This window comes from Corapipo altera, unplaced genomic scaffold, assembly GCF_003945725.1.
Source record: "Corapipo altera isolate COAL_440 unplaced genomic scaffold, ASM394572v1 55, whole genome shotgun sequence".
In the NCBI taxonomy this organism is placed as follows: domain Eukaryota; kingdom Metazoa; phylum Chordata; class Aves; order Passeriformes; family Pipridae; genus Corapipo; species Corapipo altera.
The window spans coordinates 3,448,408-3,466,663 of record NW_020884882.1 but is presented as its reverse complement, the minus strand read 5'-3'; the positions used below and the strand labels follow the sequence as shown (position 1 = coordinate 3,466,663).

General features: G+C 43.7%; 1 protein-coding gene across 1 annotated transcript in view; it reads right to left on the bottom strand.

Moving 5' to 3' along the window:
* The window catches only part of FANCD2 (FA complementation group D2), a gene marked incomplete at its 3' end in the record, with an annotated part of 35,669 nt that continues 17,413 nt past the window's right edge, over positions 1-18,256 (bottom strand). Inside the window, exons 20-43 of the mRNA XM_027640297.1 lie at positions 18,045-18,102; positions 17,216-17,341; positions 16,828-16,901; positions 16,599-16,739; positions 15,533-15,633; positions 15,111-15,226; positions 14,805-14,913; positions 14,124-14,222; positions 13,215-13,324; positions 12,117-12,263; positions 10,895-11,011; positions 9,897-10,025; positions 9,584-9,699; positions 9,030-9,143; positions 8,348-8,475; positions 7,382-7,481; positions 6,650-6,772; positions 5,736-5,829; positions 5,171-5,242; positions 4,349-4,387; positions 4,028-4,102; positions 3,175-3,249; positions 592-738; positions 1-57 (exon numbers count right to left, since the gene is read on the bottom strand). Coding sequence (XP_027496098.1) covers positions 1-57; positions 592-738; positions 3,175-3,249; positions 4,028-4,102; positions 4,349-4,387; positions 5,171-5,242; positions 5,736-5,829; positions 6,650-6,772; positions 7,382-7,481; positions 8,348-8,475; positions 9,030-9,143; positions 9,584-9,699; positions 9,897-10,025; positions 10,895-11,011; positions 12,117-12,263; positions 13,215-13,324; positions 14,124-14,222; positions 14,805-14,913; positions 15,111-15,226; positions 15,533-15,633; positions 16,599-16,739; positions 16,828-16,901; positions 17,216-17,341; positions 18,045-18,102 — 2,467 coding nt within the window. The remainder of the gene's footprint in view (positions 58-591; positions 739-3,174; positions 3,250-4,027; positions 4,103-4,348; positions 4,388-5,170; positions 5,243-5,735; positions 5,830-6,649; positions 6,773-7,381; positions 7,482-8,347; positions 8,476-9,029; positions 9,144-9,583; positions 9,700-9,896; positions 10,026-10,894; positions 11,012-12,116; positions 12,264-13,214; positions 13,325-14,123; positions 14,223-14,804; positions 14,914-15,110; positions 15,227-15,532; positions 15,634-16,598; positions 16,740-16,827; positions 16,902-17,215; positions 17,342-18,044; positions 18,103-18,256) is intronic.

Below are 18,256 nucleotides of genomic sequence, written 5' to 3'. Positions count from 1 at the left end.
CTCCGAGCCCTCGTCCGAGTCCCGCTCCTCGGACGCCTGAGTCAAGATTTCTTCTCCCTGAGTTGAAAGCAGATCTGCACTGAGCGTATGAGGGGCAGCCTCTGTTCCTTCCCTCGGAGTGGGAAGGAAGTAATAGGCATTTTGTTGCCTTCTTAAAATAAAAAGCTTTCAAGTAAAAAAAAAAAAAAAAAAAAAGGAGGTTTTGTTTAACTGTCCTGCTTCTAGTGAAAGATGAAGAAAAGAGCCAGGATTGGCTTCTGTTAAAACCACACACGAGAGTGTGTGAAGGTGTTCAACTGACCTTTATCTCCTCCCTTCTGTGCATGGGAAGGACCCCCATACCAAGTCATTACAATCAAATCTGACCCCTCAGTGTGAGACCCTCCCAGCAAAGCAGCCCCAGAGATGCAGGTCTTAATCTTGAGATAAAATGTTTCTTTCTGCTGCACTAGACGTGATTGTACTACAGTCACACTGAATTTGGCCTTTTAGCTCTATCCTTACACCAAGACAGAGTTACACTTGTCTGGGAAAGATAAGCACTGTCCTTTCCCAGATTGCAATTGCCCCACGCAGGGCAGTAATTCTCACCTGGAGATCCCGATTTTTGAGGATGCCGACCCAGAAGGCCTCCTGGCAGTGGTTGAATGCCAGCATTGCCTTCACTCGGTACACAAATTGTTCCAGTGACTTCTTCAACAAAGGGACATGGTTGGTCAGTCCAATATCCTGGTGAATCTATGAAACAGTAAAACACAACTATGATTGATTCTTGCCTAAGTGCTCTGGCTGTTTAAAATCCATTGGTTATCAGGTGGGAAGGATTGGACATGATCCCCACAAAAGGGATCCACGCCTGCATTGTGTCACTTCGTGGCCAAATTATGGCTATTGTTAAAAAATAAAGCTCTGATCAGTGTTTTGTGTAAGGGTGCAAAATGATCCCTTGCAGCAATCCAAATTAAAACAGAAGGAGCCTCAGCTTTTGTCATGAATTCTAGAGAGAGGCTAGTATCTCCTCTGCTGAATTCCCAAGCTCAGAGGAATAAAAATGGAAAAGGTACTGAATATACCACTTCAATCACATCTTTTCTTGCTCAGGGCCTCATGCAATCCCTTTATCCCAGCTACATGGAATGTGTGCACACTGTTATCTAAAAAGCCAGTTTCTCCGGACCAAGGAAGCACTGGGCTTTTGGAGAACTAGGACAGGAGGGAACAGATGGAGTTGGTGTGAGCAAAAACCACCAGAGGAAGGGCAGTTATGCCAGGTATTGTGTGAGATTCAGCTCCAGGTGAGCACCTCCTCCTGATAGGCTTTGATCTGCAGTTCAGAACAGTCATTGCTAAAACAGAAAACCTGCCAACCTGACAAAACCTGCAATTATTTTGTGCACAAGTCTTTTCCTCTTTCATAAGAATACTTTGTAACCTTCTGGCATTAAGATGCTCTCATTAGCTATATTCTGAATTCAGGTCATCTGCATTTCTTGGAAGAGTTCAACATGCCTGGGCACTGCTTTGCTTCGAGTTCTGCCAACGGGGAATGAGTAACTGATTTCCAACAGCAAGCTGTTCTCTAGCCTGTGCAACAGGCAGGACCTAGCAATCACCAGCACTAATCAGAACCAAATCAGCAAACCCTTGCTAAAGACACAGTCAACACTCACAGTGCTCTCTGAGTCCTGGAAACTGCCCAACTGTCTGCACGCAGTCTGGAGACTTAAAGTACCACAGCATTGGCAAAAATTTGCCTCCAGAAACTGTCCTTATGTCCAGCATGAGATATGTAAACAGAAGAGAGGCTTGGTGTGAAAGAGGAAATGACAAATACTTAGGAAATGATAGGTGAAGCTGATTGCTATTGGGTGATGCTCCTTAAAGACACATGTATTGAGGGAGAGTAACAAGGCCACACTGCATGATACCTCAGTGAGCATCTGCTAGGTCTGCATGAAAGGGAAATCAAGGCTGATCTGACAAATGTTGGTGTGAACTCAGCTTGAAATGGGTATGGAGCATTCACAGCATACATTTACTTGACCATATTCAGCCTCTCCCTTCTCATTCTTGCAAAATGATTTGGCACAGAGACCTGTTCAAATTGCAGCAGGTACAAGAGCAGTGGCAGAACATGGGTGTTCACTAGTGACAGCTCTGTGCTAACAGGGACCATGGGACGTGGCACTTGAAAATGCTGCCCAAGCGCAAAGACAAACATGACATGGCAACCTGCAATGCTGTTATCCTGCCTCCAAGGTGAATTGTGACTTCAGAGTGGGCATGAGGATTTCACTTTCAAATGCAAGAAGGACATTTTAGCATCTTCAGGGTTTGTGCCAGCTCTCTTGTGAGAGCTGCAATGGCATGTTCTGATCTCCAGCTAAATTTCTATGCTCCCGATGCCAGCTCTGGACTAAATTGGTAGCAAATCTGGCTCAAGAGCCAGTCTGGTAGCTGGCTTTCTCCCTTTCTCCCTACTTTGGCAAAGCTCCCTTCTCAGATGTGTTCTTGAACCTCTTAGGAGTCTGACAGGAACAAAGCAGCACACATGGAGTTCTTTCCAACTGCCTTCTCCCATGTGTTTCTCTGTTGCAATAAGCACCATCTCTTCACACTGTAAGCAGTGTTAATCCTCTCCTTCCTTCCTGCCCCAAGTCTCCTAAAGAGACTGGCAGACTGTGTGTTACCACCTTCCTCTCCTCCCTTTGCCCTCTTCCCTGGTATCAACATAATATCATAAAAGACACCTCAAGAGGACTTTGAGCATCATTTCTCCCTGTCTGCCACCTGTTGCCAATTCTTCTGACTCACAAGGCTGTTGATCTTTGGCAAAGCTTCTCTCCCATATTATCAGTCTGGCATCTATACTTTGTGCAAGGTCTGTCTCTGAGGTCTTAGCTTGAGTTCTCAGAAATATCCCTTTACAGATGCCAACAACCAAAGATGTCCAGAACCTCTGTCCCTAAAAATGATAACCTGATCTGAAATCCAAGTTAGCCACTTCCAGAACAAATGCTTCAACTTTTGGGCCATTAATCAAGGCTATTTCACCTTCTCTCAGAGTTTTTGCTTATATAGACACTGCTGGAAGCATGCAGGTAGAAGAGCAGTGGAAGGGAAATAAACCATTATTAGGACAGGAGTTCATGCTGCAATTGGAACTTGTCTTACCTTGGAATGGCCACACATGTGATGAAGTTGTCTGGTACTCAGCTGCAAGGTTTTCAGCAAACTCTGCACATCATCCTGCAATAAATAAGTAGACCAGCAAATCATTCTCAAATAATTTTTCCATAAGGGAAACAAGAATATTGAAACAGCGTTAGTCCTAGCAATCCTTTCCATGAGTTATGGGACAGAGGTATGATGTGTGTGTGCAGGAAACATCAGACAAACAGGATCAGGCCACAGGAGACTTGCACTGTGCATCTAAGTCAAGTAACTGGTAATAAAAGTCTGACTGCATATCATAAGGTCAAGCACTTTAAACTGAAACTCATTTTGAACTGAAGTTTGGAATGAATGCCTATCAGTGAAAGCTGAGGCAATTAAAATTAAGACAACTTGGTCACATCTTGTCTTGGGCACAACTTCTGAATGGGGGAACCAGAGAAAAAGTTTAAAACATACTGCTGGGTTGTGCTATTTGAAACACATCCAACATGAACTCCAGATATCAAAGCTCTGTATTGAGCAACCTGCCTGCTCACACGAGCTTCCTACTCTGAGAATGACACCTCTGTGGTAATTACTTTCGAAGCAGATGGAGGCTGAAAGGACTTCATTTGCTAACAGTGGAGTCATTCGACCAGAGTGATGGCAAGTTGGGGAACAGTGTTTGCTGGGAGAGCACTGGATGGGCAAGTGAACAGGGCAGAGCACAGCTGGAGACATTTAGATGAGTTTGTCACGAAGGGTCACAAGTGTCCTGCCAACATGTGGCCAGAGACAGGAAGCTCCTTCTAGCAAGCATCAGTCATGCTTCCCAACTGGTTCCAGACAGTTCTGCTCCCACAAGGCTTACCCTGTGCTTTTTAAAGCTGTGGTCCAGGAGAGGCATGGCAAGCTTCAGAAAGGCTTCTACAAATTGACGGCCGTACTATAAGAGAAGGTAAATTACCAAAAGGTAAATTTAAACTTCTTTTCAAAGAACCATCCCAAAGTCAGATGAGATAATGATACATTCTTTCAAGATAACAATACATTCATTCCCAGAGGCTGTTCTTGCTTAGTAAGACTACATCCATGTGAAGGTTGTACTGGAATATACAGGATCAGTAATGGGTAATGATTCAAGAAAGCTGGTATTAAACTGCTCTCTTCAGTATTTTGAACCCTTGCTCACCTTCAGGCAGATGCTGAGTACAGGCCTGCTGTCAAATACCTACTCAGGCGAGAGGAAAAAAGAGTCAGATCATTCCACAAGTATAAAGGAAACAATCATTACTTCAGATATGACAAAAGCAAACAGTAATGATGAACCTAAGCAAGAAAAGTGCAGCTCTATCTGTCATCTTCTGCCCAAACCAGGGTAACACTCAGTGACACTGAATGAACCAGCCCCAAAACTGACAGAAGGAAGGGAGTATTTCATCAGTGGGGCTGGCCTTGTGTTCATCACCACAGGATGGCATGAACTGTCAGCAGGAGTCAAAGGAAGATCCTATGTTACCATAAGAGAAAGTAGAGCTGAGGGCTATGAGGCAAGTTACAGACAGGAATCCAAGCCTCCTGTTCTGAGTATTTGCCAGCCTTCAGCTGAGTACATCAGGAGAGCATTTCCTTCTGGCAGATGTTATTCCAGATCTACCAGAAGGGTTTGTCCCATCTGCCTCCTCCACAGCTGGCAGTGGACTCTGTCAGTCACAAAACCCTGTACTAGGAAACTGGGGTTTTCATCCAGTCCCTTTTCTGCACTTCCTTACATCACCCTGTCTTTGTACAGGCTTATTATTTGTGTAAGAACTGTGGTAGTAAGGTGTGCAGGCTGTAAGAATTAAGTAGTATTGAAGTGAAAGCTAAATGGGAACCCTTGCACACAGACTATAACCAGCTTTATTCACCACCTTCAGGTTGTTCCACTAGTCAGCCATGCTTCATGAACCTGGGTACACCAGGCTTTGCTGGGAATTTGAAGGTAAAGGCAGAAAAACAACCAAAACCTCACCTTGACCAAGTTAATGAGGATATGGAAATTTCTCACAGCAATGTTCCAGCGCAGCAGCTTCTCCAGTTGCACCTACAGGATGCAAGGGGACAATAACCCAAGATGAAGTATTTCCTCTCACCTTGCTGGATGTGCTTTCAGCAGTGTTGAAAGCATTGTTGTTGTTGTTGAAGACAGAGGAACAAAGCTTCAACACAGGCAGATTTATCACAGCAAAAACACTTCATGGCAATTCCAGCCTGATCAGTGGTTTAAAATGCTAAGAGTTAATTCACTTCCTTATTCTCAGAGCAGCTCTTGGTTGCAAAATAATGTTGTGCTCCCACACAGGAGTTCAGACCAACTGCACATCTACTCGATTTTTGGCATGGCACAAATCAGGAAAAAAAGTACTACTTATATGTTACCCTGTATATCAAAGTTTGCTGATGAATGAAGCTGTCTGACTGCATTTCCTAGACAAAGACCAGAAGTAAATTCCTTTCCAATTTATACATCTTTATTGTACTGTGCAGTTTAACTTGTCTTCTTCTCCTCAAAGAGTCCAGTGGATTTATTTTCCTACCTCACTTGAGTCCGATGGTTTTCCAGCTGGGATGCTTTTCACTGAACTTTCTAGCTGAGCCATCATTACTCTGAAGAAAACTGGGAATGTGTGCCTGTGGAGAAAGTGAAAAAACTAAAAGCCAGCTCTGAGCCTCTAGATGAGCTGTTTGTCACCAGAATGATGTGGAAAATTTGATGGTTATCCAGCTGGGCATCCTCAGTCGGAAATCACAGGAGAGTGACCCTAGGACTCATAAGCATGTCTAGCCCAGCCCAATTGCCCAGACAGATGGAGAATCCTGGGAAGTCACTACCACTTCCCCAGTATGAACCACACTTAGACACCACCACTTCTTTGTAACTCTGGGGGTGCACAGTGGAAGGTTTGCAGCTCTCAACATAAGACAATTCTGGTAGTTTTAAAGTGCAGGAATTTTGTTCATCCCTGTTTAAACCATGATTCCAAATTCCTGTGCTAGAAGCAGAAACAGTCTGAAATCCATGCTTCCAAATTCCTATGCCAGTAGCAGAAGCATCCTGAGGGTGCTTTTCCACACTGTATACCAGCCCAGGTTTCCCTACTGCCACCCCAGGCCTCTGATGCTGACTTTTGGAGTGCTTTATACCACCACAGTAGCACAGAGAGAGACAACACACCTGACAACAGACAGCAGTTCATTCTCCAATTCAAATAGCTCACAGTAATAAACTCAACATTGTGTTAATGCTCAGGACATTCCACCTTGACACAAAGCTAACCATATCCTATCTTGCTGTGTACTGCCAAAAGAACGTTTACAAGTGCCCAGAGTAGCCCACTGCAGTACTAACATGAAACCATAACAGACCACGAAATAGGAAAACTAAATATTTAAAAGCAGAAATTGCCATTATGCATATCATAGAATTCCAAGTTTCTATTGATATAATTACCTGCTTAGTGTAGGATATGTAGAAGAACATCCATCTTTGGCAGAGTCCATCAGTTCAGAAACACCAACACTGGAGATTTCCTCGATAGCTTTCAGGATGTTATCTGTGTGCTCCAGGTAGACACTAAATCCAAGACCAGCATAGTTGATCAATAAATATGATGCAGGATAACACAGCAAGGTCTTGGACACTGCCCTACCTGCAACACGTGGCCTAAAACTGTCAAACTCTTCCTTATGCCAAAGGCAATCACACGTATGAAATCCAAAGCAACACTTAGAACTGTCACAGTGATGTCATTAAAAGCTACTGGGATTCTTGCCATGGGGCTGGAACAGGGAGACCTCCAGAGGTCCCTTCCAAGCTCAACCATTCTGAGTCTGTGATCGTATTTTACCTAATACTCAGTCCTGCTCTCCTTGACTTTAGGGAGAGCTTACCTGCTTTCAGCTCAGTGAAAGCGAGACACTTTGGTCCAGACCCACATTCACATGTGTAGGTATGCACATAAACTCACAGATGTGTTGATACACCCTGACAAGGTCTAGTCTAGCAAACATGTAACAGTTCTTCCTATCACTCACTGTCCCTCAATGCTGTAGAAACAGTGCTTTAGGCCAACCTGTGTAAGCACGAGGGTTATGATCCAGAGGGGTCAGCCCTCTGCAGCAACAGTAATTATTAGAAAAAGAGTGTCTTGGGCATTGCCTGGGGCAATGGCTTGAGCCTTACCAGAGCAGAGTGAGCAGAGCACTGTTGAACTGGCTGCCCTTCTCTCGCTCTCCACTGGGCTTCACCCACGACTGGCAGAGGAACTGCTTTGCTAGTGAAGCTGGGAAAGATAAGGGATAACTTACTGAAAGAAGAATCCAAGAAATCTCCTTCATCCATACAAAAGCAGTGAGTCCAAACGTCTTTTTAAAAGAAGACAATATCAATACCCTTCACATGCCTGAACTTTGCTAAGTCAGAATGCATTTTCTCTAAAAAGCAGAAAGGTCATATAGGACATATATCACAATAACCAAATACATGCCTATCTAGCATGCTCCTGGCCTGGAATACATGTAACATCAGAACCATGATCCACCTCTGGCCATTTCTCTACAAACTCATGTTAAACCTTATTTGTTTGGTAGCTCCTGCAGTGTGCCATCTGTTTGTTTTTAATTAGGCCACATGCAACCCTTAAGGTATCCATTTCTAGAAATGGAATTCCAATAACAAGAGACTTGACCTTTTGGCCATAGCACTGTAGTAGTAAATGTGAACAGACAGGTTTAAAGTTTACAGATTTCTTAAATCAAAACTTCTAACAAACCTGACAGTCTCTTGGTCTCCAAGCTACATTGGATTAAGTCTATGATCAATCATCTCCATTACCAGTGATTAAGCTGGTACCAAAACTGAACAGCAGGTTTGTGCTTAGAACTCTTAAAAGTTGATTATTAAGATGACCAGCTGACAGAGTTGGAGTCGGCCTGTGGCTGAGGCACAGCAGAACAATACCAAAGACATTCCAATATATTTACTGCTGTTTCTTTTATTAACAGCTCGGACTGTTTACCCAGTGAGATTACTAGGATACAGAAAGGAAATCTTTCCCTCAGAAGATGGACTCTCTACATAGAACCCAAGATTTACAAGGAGAAGATCACACGAAAATTAATCTGAGATTAGTGGTTCTTCACAGATTACCCATTTTCTCTCTCTTCCAGCCAGCCATTGGTTTCTCAGCGATGGCAATCAGGAGCTGAGTGAGGATGTGTGCACACTGGAAGCTGGGAACACTCTGCTGGAAATTCAGTAGGTACTGAAAACTCTCACTAGATATGACAGGAAAGGGAAAAGGTAAAAACAGGGTAGGCAGAGTAATCTCTCAGAAACACATCAATAAAAAGGAAGTATTAGACCATCTCAGATCCAAGGTCTCCCTATCCCAGTATTCTGGCTCCAGCAGTGCCCTTCTGAAGAAGGGGTGGTCAGCCACTAGTATGTCAAAATTCAGTCACTGAGAAACTACTCTCAAGCCCCAGCCACTCTGAGTGTAGCAACATCTTTATATACTGCTTTTGCCTAGTGTACCTGTAAGCATTCTAATTATCCAGAACATGCTCATTCCTTCTGTGAATCCTACTAAACTCCTTGTCTAAAATAGCATACAAATGAGATCCATAGATTCATGCATATTTTATATTCCAGTGTCTCCTCTTCATTAGGTTTGACTGCACTGCTGTTCAACTAAATACAAAGCTCTGTTTGAAGCAAACGTGGTCTCTGTGAGAGCTCCCAAACACACATTTACCCATTATGCCCACAGAAAACAGGGAAAAGTGCTTGAAATGTGTCCATTTCAAACCTTTTGAAATACAGATTTTACCTTATCAGTTCCTCAAGAAGAAGAAACTCTGTCTCTCCGGGCTTTAGCCTGTCTGCAAGCACCTGGAGAGCTGATCTCAGCAAGTCAGTATTTTCATGTTGAGAAAAACCATTCCTGAGGGGGGGAAAAAGTCCAGTTCATCATCAGACTAGAAGGAAGAGAGGTATCAGATACAAATGCATATCTGGGCATACTATGCAAGACGAAAAATAAGGAAGCTGGATACTAAAGAATAGCCCTGCACAGGCTTTTTGTCAATGAAATACAAAGTTTGCCAGTCTGCCTCATGCTGGTCTTGACCCAAAAGCCCATTGACTGAATTGTATCAGGTCAGTGCTTCATCACCTACAGCAGTAGCTCAGCTCAGGATGAGACAACGAAGCCTGGCCTAACTATGAAGTGCTTAAAAGTCTCCAGCCACTGCAGTGGGTTATTTTGCATGGCTGACAGGCCACTGGCAGGGTACAAACACTTTAAAGAAAAGGAACAAGAAGATGAAGCAATAAATGGGCTTTCCTCATGGAGGCAACTGTATACTTTTCTTTTAAACTCACCAAGCAAATAAGGAGCGAAAAGTTAGAAACAGCTGTTGGTAGCAAGAGGACATCAGCTGGTGCTCCTGGATGTTCACTCCTAGTTCATCTTCTGCACCCTGATTTTGTGCAACTGTCTTTAATACAGAACAAATCATTCATTAAACACCATCCCAAAGAAAGATAAGGGCACAAGAATCCACTTCCATAAATTCCATGTTTAAAAAACCTGAAGAAAACAACGTGACTCTTTTTCCCACAAACAAAATGAAAAATATCTTCACAGGAGACAAAACTTGACAGTTTTTTGAGTCAAAAAACTGAGCCCACTGACCTGGAAGTAGTTGTGCATGTTCTCCATGTGCTTACACAGTGGTTTTAGTAGATCAACTACACACATAGCAACTTCCTTGGGGGATCTCTGACACAGATGGGAAAAGCCAATATCCTTGTAGCCTCTTTCCTGCAGCAAACCCAAAAGATTAAAGTTGCTTCATCAGCCTTCCTTGAGAATAACTTCAAGTGCTACATCTTAGACTGTTGCCAAGCAGTGCAATTCCCAATGTCATACATGATCAGGAAGAGTCACAGAGTTGAAAAGTTGGCTTTTGCTGAATAACCACCACCAACTCAGACATGTGGACAACATTTGACTAAAAGAATAAAACTGATGTGACACGCAGCTCTTTTATAGGATCATAGAATCATTTAGGTTGGAAAAGACCTTTAAGATCATAGAGTCCAACACTTTACTCAAACACTAAGAGAAGGCAGTCTCTGCACGTGGGAATTAAGACAGGTAGAAAGACAAGGAGAAAGAACAACAATCAAACTGTAGTGAATTTCTCACAGTTTAACAGTGGGACATGTGTTTACTTTTCTCCCAAAGGCATCAGCAAGGAGTCCCTGCGCTCAGGGGAGTTTTTCTAATGCAGAAAAAAACCAGAAACATGGATGCAGCAGCTTCTGCTGGCTGTGGCAGCCATCTGGCCTGCCCAGCCTGGGCTGCTTCTTGAAGCAGCCAGTCTCCCCAGGGAGGGCTAAGAAAAGGGTCACTTGAGTTTTGAGGCTACAAGAATTTCCCTCCATTAAATAACCCTTCATGAGATATGCAGAGAAGGAGGTGCTGCAAACACTTCAGTGAGGGCAGTGGTACATGAGTCTCTTCTGAAAGAGCAGTTGCTGCACTGGCACACAGCTGGGCCTCAGACTTCCATTTCACTGTCAGGTGAAAATAATTCTGAAAAACATCTCTCTTGGGAAAGGCCTGGAGGCCCTTACTGTGCTCTGCCTCAGCCCAGGCCTGGACCCACTGCCTGCTGCTGTACTTGCCTTTGGAAAGGGCACTCTCCTTGTGGAGCCTGAGGGCAGCACATGCTCCAGCTTCCAGCACAGGTCATCCAGAAGGAAGCAAAGTTCAGCAGGCCCCAGCTGCACAACTTCACGAGCCTGCAATTAAAAGAACAGGCAATCCCAGGACCCAGATGTAACTGTAGTGCCTTGAAGCTCAAGTTCACTCTCTCTATTTCCAGTTATGACTCCTGGCTCAGTTAACCTCGGGAGGGACCTGTTTGGTACATGCTTGAGTTTTATGGCTCCCCAATGGCAGGTGTGGGACCTTGGTTCTGGTTACAGAAAGCATGAAGCCACCCTGATGCTCTAAACATAGCTGAGGCAATGTCAGGACAACTTAACTACTGAGAAAGAACTGATTTATATACATTGATGTTGAAAATTATCTCCTAAGGATAAAAAGAGGTTTCAGAAATTTACCAACTGAGTAACAGTCAAGAAGTAATCTGAAATAATGCCACATGGCTCAAGAGACTTGTCAAAGTCTTTCAGTAGGAGGCAGACTGCATGCACAGAGAGAGCTGTCCTGCAAGGGCAGGCCAGGCTGTGCTCCAGCCTGCCATGGCCTTTTCACATTTTATGCATCTTACTGTAGCCTGACAAAATGAGACTCCAGAGGGACTCAGCCTGCCTACAAAGAGGTAACAAAATGAAGCACTTCTACTTTCCACATCCCTAGTGATGCAGTTTTATATAAGCTCCCAGATGATACACAGGACCCTGCTCTCTGACAGCACTTCCATGGCACCATCCCACATTTGTGCTGTTTCCAGTCTCCTGATGCCTTGAGACATCTGTCTTTTTGCAACATGGGCTTTACTTAGATGTCATAGGTTCTTTTTGATAGGCAAGTGATCACTCAGTGTATTTTACACCCTGTGGCTCAGCAGTGTTCAATATTAAGGCCCCTTTCTTTCCATGAGGTCTACATATGTTATACTGCATCTTCTCCTTCTATGTGATATTTTCGTAACTTTGTTTTTAACATTGCTACACTACATGTCTGCTCTTCTCAGGAGAGTCCTCTTTTCCTCAGTGCCTTGAAGTACTTGGCTTTCTTTAGGGTCAAATGCTCTCCTGGGCCCTGGACCAACACAACACCAACCTGCTGTCCACTTAAATGGAGCAGAAAGGCCCAAGGCCTCTGAGAGGGGCTGATACACCAAGCCTTATCAGTGAGGCTTTAGGCTGTTCCACTCACCTCCGTGTGCATCTCTGTGTCCAAGACAGACTTGGTGAGCAGCCCACAGTGCAGCACAGTGAACACCTCGAGGTCCAGCTCTCGGAAGTAGGGGCGATAGCTCTGCAGCTGTGCCAGAGGATTTCCTGCCTCTCTGTCAGCAGCACTCTGCAAAGGAAATGGCAGGAGTAAGGCTGCAACCTGCAAGACTTTTGACCTCAAATAAAGCTTAGATGAATTCCTTTCCAAACTTGTTTGAGATTCTGCTTATTCCCTGTAACTTCAGTGACTTTGTTATCATATCTGACTCAGTTATCATCTCTGTACAATAGCACAGGAGAAGTGTATTTGCCTGGCTGAAACTGATAAAATGGACTCTGAATAACATTTATTAGTAGCACTGGCAGACATGGCAAGTTATGGGATGCTTATGAGATCCCAGCATCCAGGATGCTGAGCCTAAAGCTGGGCACACTTCCCTGGCTTCTCTCTTTTAGACAGCACAGATCTTTCATTCCAGACATGATGACAATACTGTAAGAGCTTATTCAAAAGAACAAGAAATAAAATCCAATCATTCATTACGTGATAGGTTTGGGAAACAGTTCTTAGCATGTGATGAAAATGCATAATTTTAAAGATGCTTCATCATGAATACATTAATTAAATACCTCAAGGAACGTTTGCAAAATGAGCACCCATGACTGAAGCAGACTAGAACAGCAGGAGGAATGGTCCTTACCAGGGTTTGCATTTTCCAGATTCATCTCACAATTTCTGACCTAAATCTAGGAATGGCAGGTTACTGCAGTAATTTGAGAGATGGGATGCTGTCTTAAACAGAAACCCTCCATAGTCTCAATCAGAAAGTAACTAATAGTATTATTGATAATCCTGCACTCTGGTACTGCCCTGGCCCACACTCCCTAATGGAGAGTGGTTGGCCTCTACAGGCACAATTTTCAAAATTCTGAGGGGAGGCAGGTGCCAGAAAGCAGAATTGAACTTCACCACAATTAACTTTTGAAATGAACAACCCTCTCTCAAAGCTCCTGTTTATGTTCTATGCCACCTTCCCTAGCCTATTTTCCCTGCAAGTCCTCAGGGATATACACCTACCTTCTCCAGCTCAGAGAGCTCAGTATCAAGCTGATTTCCCTCAGAACTATCATCCACTTGAGAACGATCTGCAGAGTTGGCTTTGCTGCCATCAGCCTTCTTCTTCCTTCCTTAAAGAGAAAAGCAACTTCAGAATCAAAGGCTACACTGTGCTCTGCACTAGACACCACTTGCAGCCAGGCAAACAGCACAGCCTGTACTTTAATTAGCATTAAGAAAGCATGGAGCATGCATAGGTTGTGTCATCCATAGCCAGGATCACAGACCAAAAAAAAAGAGTCAAATGCATTTGGGGTTCCTTCATAATCAGCTTCTCTTTTACAAAGTCACAATACGAAATTAAACCAAGTCTCTCTGTTCTCACTGTAGTTTAAGTATTATAAAGTGATTGCAAAATGAGTGGAACATCATCTTAAAAAATGCTTGAACCAAAATTTAATGCTTCTTCCTCAGAGACCGTATTGAGAAAGGAAGAGGACCTGGAAAAGGAAGATGACACAACTACAGAAGGGACTTGCAGGGATGCCAAGCCAACAGCAGAGTAACTCATTGAATCAAAGCCACAGGTTCAGGACCAGACAATGCCACGAACCCATCAAAGACAGAACTTGCTGCTGCAGAAAACACTTTGGTAGGTGAAAACAATCAATGAAAGCCCCAGATTTTCACTGTCACACACTATGTATCCGCTTTCCCAGGAAGACAGACTATCCAACAAGTGTTTGGTGTAGGATATTTTTACATCTCCACTTCAGCTGCAACAGGAGTTGATGAGGTAAAATTTCAAGGGAGATAACAGTCTGCCAGGAATTTAGTGCTTCACACACAGACAAATGCAATGGCTGCAGTGCAATACCCCAGCCAACTCCCATCCTATCTGTTTGCTTAAACATTTTAAACTTTCTTTACCACTCCTTTTTCTCGCTGGACCAGCGGCATTAACGGATGGTGCAGCCTCTGGGGCTTCAGAGTCAAAAGTAGCTGGTGGTGGGACATAGCCAGGGGTTGCTGAAAGAGCCAAAACGTAGAAGTGGGGTTAGTTCAGCTCCTGAATGACAACATACAGGCAAGATACATATCTAAAGGAAATACCATACATTTCACTGTCCTGGTGAATGTCCCTGTTTTTCTGCTGCAGTGCATTTAGCTCCAATTATCCTTATCATCACTGGTCAGAACTGTCAATCAGTATCTTGGTCTGGCTGAACTCTGTGCCTGATCACCACTGTCCTATCTTTTTATCAAGTACTTTCTTATCTGTATTTCAGTGTAACTCCATGATCATCTGTATGTGCAGGCATGTGCTGCAAGGACTAAATGCCAACTACCGGAGAGATCTGTGCGAGTAAATGTGAATGTTCCTGTGCTTGTGACTCTAGAGTGTGTCATTTGTGTGCTCCTCACTGAGGAGGTGATTGAGAAGGGCAGTTTGGACTTGGACAAACTGAAAACAATATCTCTGCATGCACCAGCTCTTAGGCCATTGTAAAACTGCAGTGTGTGCATAGACTTCCCCCACTGATGCTGAAAACAATCCCTTTCACTTCACAGCAGGTACAGGCCCAGAATGTACAAATGTTTCATACTCACCTGCCAAGCATTTTCCCAGCACGTTCTGCAGCTCTGTGATGTTCTGTAATCGAGTCAAAACTTTCCCCTTCATCTCAGCATCCTGTTGCTGGCAGAAGGCATTTACAACCTAGAGACACAAACCAAACTCACTGACTTAGGGAGATTTGTACCCACTTATACTATTGTTTCTTTTCTGAATAACATTTTCAAGTCTTGAGTAAGCACAAAACACAACACAAGTGAGCTGTGCAATGAGGTCCTGACTGCAAACAAAGCTCTGCAGCAGCCCATAAGAACATGGACATAACTGGTGCCATAACTCACCTCACGAAACCAGTTGAGAGCATAGAACAGGAGTGAGCAGAGAAATTCCCGTTCCTGTTTGGACAAAGAGTCCAGCTTTCCTTCAACCTCCAGGTCTGTCAGGTACAGGGGACAACCTGGCAGAGAGTAAGAAAAGTACACATTGAACAACTGTGTTTGCTACCCATGCTTTGGTCTCTGCATGGACAAAGTCTCTCACCAGAGGCTGTATCAATTCCAATGCCCCTTTGGAGTAAGCCCTGCCAGCCACTCCACCCCCAGACAAACCAGTTGTCTCCCCTGCCTCTCCTCCACTGTGTGGGCACAGAACATCTCAGCCTCCTTCCCAAACTGCACAATTCTTCCCACAGCTGCAGGAAGTCTTTGCAGACCTGGGACAGGAACAAGACAGCCAGACTCCATACAAGGTCCCTTTCCCATACCTAATAAGGCATCAATCTCCTCCAGGCTTCCACTGTTTTGCTCTGCAGTGTAGAGCCTCAGCAATCGGAAACAGGGTGACAGACATATGGGTGACACTGCCCTGAGGGGGGAAAAAGAAATGGAGTGAGTCCTGTGTTTTATGTATCTCCAGAATGCCCATCACTTCTCCATTATGTCCTGTGTCCTCCCCAGGCCACCTTGCCTGTGCCTTCTATTTTGATTCTTGCAAGTCCCAGCAACCCAGAGCAGAAATGCACTGTGTGGTTAGAGAAAAAATATAAAACACTGGTGATTACCAGTTTTCTGGAAAAGCATATAAGGGCAGAAAAATGGCTGTAATGAACAAAATGGGGTCAGATTTATTTCTGGTGGAAACCAAAAGTTGAAGAATTCAGAAAGAACTGTAAGAAATTGTGCACAACACAGCTATGACCAGTGGAGAAACTTCCTTGGAAGTTTTGTAGTGTGCCACTGCTCACATTCTCAGGACAATGAACATTTTTCCATAGATGCATGTAAAATAGCTATATTTTCTTTCATTTTAAAGTACTTGTGTCTTTTTAAAAGCACAACTGAAATCTCAACAAAATCCTATGATAATAAATTACACAGGCTGAGAAGCTGCAAATAAAAAAAAAAAGCCTTGTGTAACCTTAACAATCCTATGATTCTATGATGCTTTTTAACTTTGATGCCCTACTGTTTAATTACTTTTTTATTTCTTATGTGCTTCCTGTTCCATTTTCCAAAGACAACGCCCTTATTTCTCAGCCAAATTTCATTTTTGGCTGCATGTTTGTGGGTTTAGCACAGTCTACCAACATGACTTACCCACAATCACCTAAACAGCCTGAGCCACAACAGACAGTTCCCAACCAGCTTATGCCTCTAGACCTATCTGAATGTGTGTAACAGCAAGAGAAGGAAAACAACACTGCAAACTGGTAAATTCTCTGACCAGCTCTTTATCAGGCACTTTGGGAGGCAGGGCTGTAGCAGTGAAGTGCCCAAATGAAAACAATTATTTTACCTTTACAGTCATCCCACAGATAAATGTCAAAGTACCTTTTACTTTGGCTACTCACTCCACCAGTGACCCTGCCAAGCTCACTCTGTGACACCAGTGGTAAGAGGTTAATAGCAATTGCTTCCTGACTCTGATCTTCATCCAGATTATACAAGGACTTCACTGGGAACAAGAATGAACTGCAAGGAAAGACAGACAAGCTCTTGTTGACCACCTCAGCTCTCAGTGACAGAAACATTACCAATATTTGATCTGTGATTAGCATACCCATCCACTGTGGGGTTGAGATCCACCACAAAGTCACTGGGAAAATCCTCCACCAGACTCTTTCCAAATTCATCCTATAAAGGAAGGAAAAAACCTGCTCAGTAAAGTTTAAAGTTCTTTCAGATTCTACTTTTGTCTATGAATCTTAGCAGCATGCTTAATTTCCTTTAAAAGGCTTCCCTGTTGTCATGTAAAAACTCACACAAAGGAAGCTGTTAAAGCACAATAAAGAATCTGCCACAATCAAAAAAAGCCAGGAGAGCAGAAAGATTAGTTTTTGTATCTGATCAATCTCTTACAGAACAAAAAAAGTTCTCAGGCTGGATTGAAATCCTCAAATCAACTCTGTCCTGCCAATGCCTGAAGAACATGTTTCTCTATAACCTACCAGGAGCTGCAAGTCCAAATTGCCCTTCTGCTTCTCAATCAAATTGGCAAGTTCATCATAGTACAGAGCCAAGACTTCTGGTCTTTGCTCACAGCAGAAGCCCACAAGGTCCAGCAGGGTAGACAGCTGAAAGCAGAGAGAACAGTGTGCAAAAAGGGTAAGGTTAAAGATCCAACTCAGGCTTCAGTCCTTTTCACATTAATTTATTCTGAGGCATATCCAAAGCTTTATCTCTAGAGTAACAGCCCATAGTGAATGTTCTTGCAAAGACCCAGTTTTAAGAAGGAATATGGGCTTTTTAGGGTCCTGGCCCAGCTCCCCCATGAAATAACACAAAAGTCTGCCCAGAACCACCCATAAATAGAGTGCCAGCCTAGAAGAAGGTTCTGCAACATGAATTAAGGATAAAGGCCAAGGCTAGGCCAACCCTGTACAGCAGAAATACTTTCTCTAAGTGGTCTGAAAGGCACTGCTGCCAAGCTCAGAGGATGGCAAAGCCTTTGGTTCACTGAAGCAGATTGCCCTGTTTCTTTCCTTTGTATTTGAAAACAACAGCTGGAGAGAAGACTTCCACTAAATGGCTGCAGTGTTGCTTGTCCTGGACTAGCAGTAAGCAAGACCAGCAGGTCCTATCTTAATACAGACTTTTGTTTCTCCAAAAACATTTTTAATATGCTCTTGGCTCTGCAGTCAATGTACAAGAATCCAGGCTCAGGAAAGGTAGTTCCCAGATCCACACCTTACTTCAGTTAAGACTGTGTTTCCAACACCCCTCCTTGCTGGCCATACCCTCCCTTGTCTCCCACAGTGCCCCATTTGTGGCACTCACCTGCCCATCACGCTCACTGTTCAGCTCTGGTCTCTCCAAGGAACCATCTCCTTCAGTCCTGAAAGCAATTAATAACCTTGCTTTTGTGGCACAACACTCAAGAGACAGGAAAACCCATCACACACACACAGGGCTCTCTCTCCAGAAATTAGAGAGTTATGCATGAAAAAGATGGTTTCTGGAACACGTGTCTTTAGGAAAAGACATGCTGC